At 31.5% G+C, this 5,600-nt stretch overlaps 1 protein-coding gene across 3 annotated transcripts in view; it reads right to left on the reverse strand.

The window, feature by feature from the left end:
* Positions 1 to 5,448, reverse strand: part of LOC106458634 (28S ribosomal protein S22, mitochondrial-like) — a 24,063-nt gene extending 18,615 nt beyond the window's left edge. For all 3 annotated transcript variants that reach the window (XM_022384897.1, XM_013918159.2, XM_022384896.1), the window contains exons 1-2: positions 5,317 to 5,448; positions 150 to 331 (exon numbers count right to left, since the gene is read on the reverse strand). In XM_022384897.1, the coding sequence (XP_022240605.1) occupies positions 150 to 331; positions 5,317 to 5,443 (309 nt within the window). In that variant the 5' untranslated portion in view covers positions 5,444 to 5,448. The remainder of the gene's footprint in view (positions 1 to 149; positions 332 to 5,316) is intronic.
* Positions 5,449 to 5,600: the final 152 nt, after the last annotated feature.

Consider the following 5,600-nt stretch of genomic DNA (forward strand, 5'->3'; position numbering starts at 1 on the left):
GCTGGCCCCTAAACTTTTAATTGGCTACCAAGTTACAAAATCTAAGAGTCAGATTTCCCTAAAGATTTTGTCTAATTTTAATCCCTGATATGATGGAGAAAATACTGACCAACATTTCTTAGAGACATCACTGCCAAAAAAGAACTTACCTGTTGTAACTCCTCCTCAGTAAGAAACTGGTATCTTGGAAGTGAGAGTGGTTTTGTAACAGTTCTAAACACCTTATCCATGTTTATGTGTCTTATTCTTTTCAAGATTTCTTGAACCTTTGGTTGAATAAATATTTTCTCCACATCTATGTCCTTTATGGTTTCAGATTCCTCCAGAGTTTCTGAAAGTTAAGAAATATAAGGATCAGTTACTTCACTTTGAGAATCACATACTTGTATAATATTCAGTGAGAGTTCCACAACAACAGAAAAAAAGGCTACATTTATGAGAACCAACAAGCAAAAACTTCTCCTTAAAACTACTGATACTTCCATTTGCACAAATTTGTAAATACCAGTTGTTGAAATATTTTATCTTAAGAATATTCTTCTTCGATTATAGAAAATAAACGTAAAATCTCCACACTGCAACTGCAAGTTGTTGCTCTCAAAACAATGAATAGAATTACCACTGATTAGTCATAAAAATTCTGCATCACATACAGTAACAAAAGTATTTTGCTGATGCAACCTTGAATTTTCTAATGTTGTTTATTCTTTTCAAGGTTTAGCAATAAAGAATAATAATGGCTGGAGATGGCTTAAATGGGTAATGAAGAAAAACTTTAATATAAGTTTAACATGACAGCAAATGTATCTTACATCTACTTTTTTTTTATTACAGCCTGATATTTACATAAATGTGCTATAATTTAGGAAATAATTGTTAAATTACTAATAAAGAAACAGGAGTGCTAAAACATTTTCAACTTCTTAAAAGTTAAGCAATTTTCATGTTTTACCTTCGCTTACCAGAACTTAAAAATTTACCTGCACTAAAAACAAACACCAGCACAATATATAAACAGATAAGAACCAACTCAATAGCATAACTGAGAAAAGGATCTCACATGGTGGTGGGTAAGTCACTCAACACATTGAAATAGTGCTCTTGCCAGTAGTAAAGCTAATAGAATTTTAGAATGTATTTAAATCCATTGATTGTAAGTCAGAAGAAGTAATCATCTATTTATACATATCACTAGTTAGTCATTATGCCTCACTTGGAATACTGTGTCCAGTTTTGGTCTACTTATCAAAATAAGGATATAGACTTACTGAAGATGGTTCAGAAGAGGACTAATAGGATGATTCCAGTGATGGAAGAGTTATCTTATGAGGATAGATTAACATCTCAACTTATTATTTCTTGAGGAAAGAAGGGTAAAAGGTAGCTTATTGAAATGTAAAAAAAAATATCATGGGGATCCTGGTTTCTTCATGATAAGTCCAGAAGATAATATAATAAAAGGACACAAGTTTAATATTTGACAGGCTAAACTTCAGTTAAAACAATGTTATATTTTTAATAGGTTGGATGTCTTACAGAATGAGTTGCTGTCAGTAGTAACAGAGGCCAGCACTTTACAGGATTTTAAGAGGGAGATCAGTGATTTCCTGAAAAATAAAAGATGGTTTTAGATTTTTACTTTTTCCCAAAAATGGGTGGGCAAGGTCAGACTTAAAAAACCAAGTGGTCCCTTGTTGCCCATTGTTTTTGTTAGGATATTAACTACTTTTTTAACCTAGTAAGTCTTCCAGACCATGCATTTATGGCGAAACAAAGGAAGAATGCTTTAATTAATCTCAGAATTTAAGCCTAAGTTAACAGGAGGCAGTCCATGTAACTTGCATGGATGAAAATCTTTAATAGGGTAAAAATATACTTACAGTTTTCTAATATTATTATCAATAACTCAGCTAATAGCTTTGATATCATTCAGAGATAATGTTTTTAAGAGTTGGATTATAACTCATAAAAGTTTATGACTATTTTTATTTTTTTCATATTGTAAATATCTAAGACAATAATTACAAAATACCAAATGTGCAAAGACACATTTGACAACCTTAAGTTTTATACTATAGTAGTTTGGACATGATACATTTACAGGGTGTTTCAAAATTGTATTCTACATATCTTTGTTACTCTTCTCACAAACTAGTATTGCTTCTAATTCTATTCTTTCTTTAATCAGCAATATGAGAATGGTGGATTGAATAAAATACAACTCAGTGTATAAGATATTGTAAGGATCCACGATCACTGTCCAGAACAGGTAATGCTTACAGTAACTTCTTTGAGGAATAGGCTTTTTTTGCTAACTGAGAATGATAGAAAGCACATTAAATACCTTCTGTAAAGGTTTTTAAAACATGCTGTGTCATATCCAAATTCTGAATAAACTTTATGATTTTCATTATGATTCTGATGATATTTAGTTGTCATAAGAAAAAAAAAGGAGCTTTAAGATATAATAATTTTAAATATATATGGTTTTCTTTCTAATAGCCTGTATTCAAAATGCTTTCATCAATCAAGTGGGGGAAAAGGTTACAAATACAATACTTTACGTGATATTCAGAAGGACTAACAGCCACTTTACTCATAGAAAATGTCTTAAAACCTACAGCCATTAATTACACCATAAAGAACAATGTTACTGACATGATAGTTTAGGCTGCCATTGTGCAGTCAGTGGTATTCTAAAGTAAAAAATTACATACAGATAAGTCACATATAAAATAACTAGAGGAATGCTAAAATCTAGCTGGCAATGAGTCACTGATCTTTGAAGAATGAAGGCTGAATCATTTCAGTGTAGAAAATGACACATGTTGGAGATGAATTATAAGAGGTAAAGAACAAAAACATTGTAAACACCAACACAGTTGAACTTCATATAATACTGCTGTTTACTTGACTATTTTGTAGGAGTTAACCCATCATTGGACAAACTGGGCTTTAATGCTTGAAGACACATGGTCTGACAATCTGGACAAGATTGATCCAACTACAAAGATTCAAAAACACACATGCCTGGTCAAAGAATAAACAAATGGTACTTCTCTAGCTTTAACCAGTATCACAAAAGATTGCAAAATAACTCTGTACTGTCATGGAAAAGTTTGGCTAGAAACATTAATTTCCAGTCAATACCACCAAGGACGGTGCCAGACTATTTTGCACCCTAGGCAAGGCCAGCTACTTGCACCCCTTGAAAACAATAAACTGGTTATGAACTAACAATGAACTATAAACTATTATGAACAATGAACTATGATATTTTCCTTTTATTATGTTTTTCTTAAAACAACTAATTTGTATAAAACTGTGATCCTTAAAGGTCAGTTCTGCACCCCTTCTGAGGTCTGCGCCAAAGGCGGCTGCCTAGTTGGCCTAATGGTAGTGCCGGCCCTGAATACCATAAAAACAAAGAGGTAATGCATGTCTAGTGTCCTGTAGAGAAATGTTACTATCTCAAGGTAAAGGTTTACAGTAGTCAAGATTTGACTGTTAAAGACAATTAATGGCTGGAAATATTACTTAAGTTTGAATATTACATAAATAAAGTTATAAAAAGGCTAGCAATTATGATATCCATGGTTGACTTATGGATGCTGGAAAGGAAGTTATTGTACAAATTATGTTAGAATGCACTTTTTTATGAGGAAAAAAAAGGATGAAGGTAACATGAAAATGCACACAAGAGAGGATGTTAGCAATAATTCTGACCATTAGCATTTTATGGGCAATATTAAAATTTATCTGAATTATGAAGATGTTCATTTTTTAATAGTAAGCAAAAAGTCCGAGGGATGAAAAATATAATGGTAGATAATGTTTTCCCCAAGGATTTAAAAGAGATTAAAGATTAGAAATGCAAGCATCACTCTCTTATTTGTGCTAAGTCAACAGAGAGTAGGCACATGTTTAAGGTTTGTACAGTTGCCAAAGTTCCTCTAATTTTTAATGGCAGTGATAAGAGTTGCCCTGGAGATTATAAGCCAGTTAGTCTTGCTTCTACATAGAGAGAAATAGAAAGTTTGATAAAAGAAATGTTGCAAAATCATTTAATGAAATATGACACCACAAAAGAGAGGTAACATACATTCACTAAAGATAAGTATTTCCATATTAGTCTGTTAACTTCATTGTACTTAGATTGTCAAAAGGCTTTGGATCATGGGCCACAAAGAAGATTAGCTAAGAAAATCAGATTTGTGGTGGTTGGAAACAACTAACTTGTTTCAGGGTAGATGGGTGAGATAAATTAAAAATGTTATGAATTGAGTCCAATCAAATTTTATCTTTGTTACTAGTGGTGTGCCTCTGGAGTCAATATTTAAGCCCAAGTTTTTCTTATTAATAACAGTTATACAGGCATAATTAGTAAATGTTTGCTGATTACATTACACTCTTGGGTATTTCTAGCCATGTTGAGTATGATAAAGTTCTACAAAATGACTTGGATCAACTAGTAAGTTGGCCAAATATTTGGCAAATGACCTTTAATTATAGTAGTGCATGGTAATGCACATGGATTATCATAATTTGGATGACACATTTTGTAGGTACGATTGGTGTGATTGAAGAAAATGGACCATTACATAGTGACAGTTATGTTACTAAAGCCATTAAGTCAGTGCTCTATTGTTAGAAGTAAATATTTAATAAATATACTGATTTTGAGTCAAAAAGAGGTAATTACTCTTTAGACATAATACTGTTTAGGCCCCACTTGGAATATTATGCATAATATACTAGTATATAATAGAAATCTACTAGTACTAAGATGATTCTGGGGATGGAAGAGCTATTTATAGATAGAGATTTAGAATATCTTAACTTATTTTTACTTGAAAAAGAATGATAAGTGGTGATCATACTAATGTTTACAAGATTACCTAGGGGATAGACAGGATGGTCTCCGATTTCTTTGTGCTACATACTATGTTTCATAGTATTCATATTGTTGTTTTTATCTTTCTTTCACTATAAATATAATGATATAATTTGTTACTACACTAGTACTACTTAATTACTGTTATGTGACCTATTCTCACATGAGCAGTTTACAGGAAGCCTCACACTGACACCGTGAAAGATATCGCCGAAGAACAAAAAATAAAAACAAGTCTACAATTAATTCATTGTGTACTATTGTCTGTAAACTGTAGTGCAGACATTGACTGATTATGACAACTGTCTTACTTTAGTTTACGTTTAATTTTAAATCATAAATCACAAATGTTAAAAACAGTAGTATTATAATGAAAATTTTCTTTAAAAAGTTAAATTGTAAGCGCAATGAATGTAACCCACCTTCATTTTTCCGATTTTCATAAAGTTTAAACGATGACATAAATGGTCGACCTAACAATGTCTGTTGTTTAACTATTACTCGATTACATATAAGCATAATATTTCTAATGGTTATCGCCATATTCATTTCTAATATCTTTTGTCGCCATCTATACGTAAAAACCTTATGGGACTTTATTTAAAAAACAGGATAGAAACAATAACGTCCTAAACATATATAACAGTTACTGCTATTTTTTTTTTTTTTTAATTTGCTTGAACTTAAGCACAAAAGCAAATTGGAT

The sequence above is a fragment of the Limulus polyphemus genome, unplaced genomic scaffold (assembly GCF_000517525.1).
Source record: "Limulus polyphemus unplaced genomic scaffold, Limulus_polyphemus-2.1.2 Scaffold495, whole genome shotgun sequence".
Classification (NCBI taxonomy): domain Eukaryota; kingdom Metazoa; phylum Arthropoda; class Merostomata; order Xiphosura; family Limulidae; genus Limulus; species Limulus polyphemus.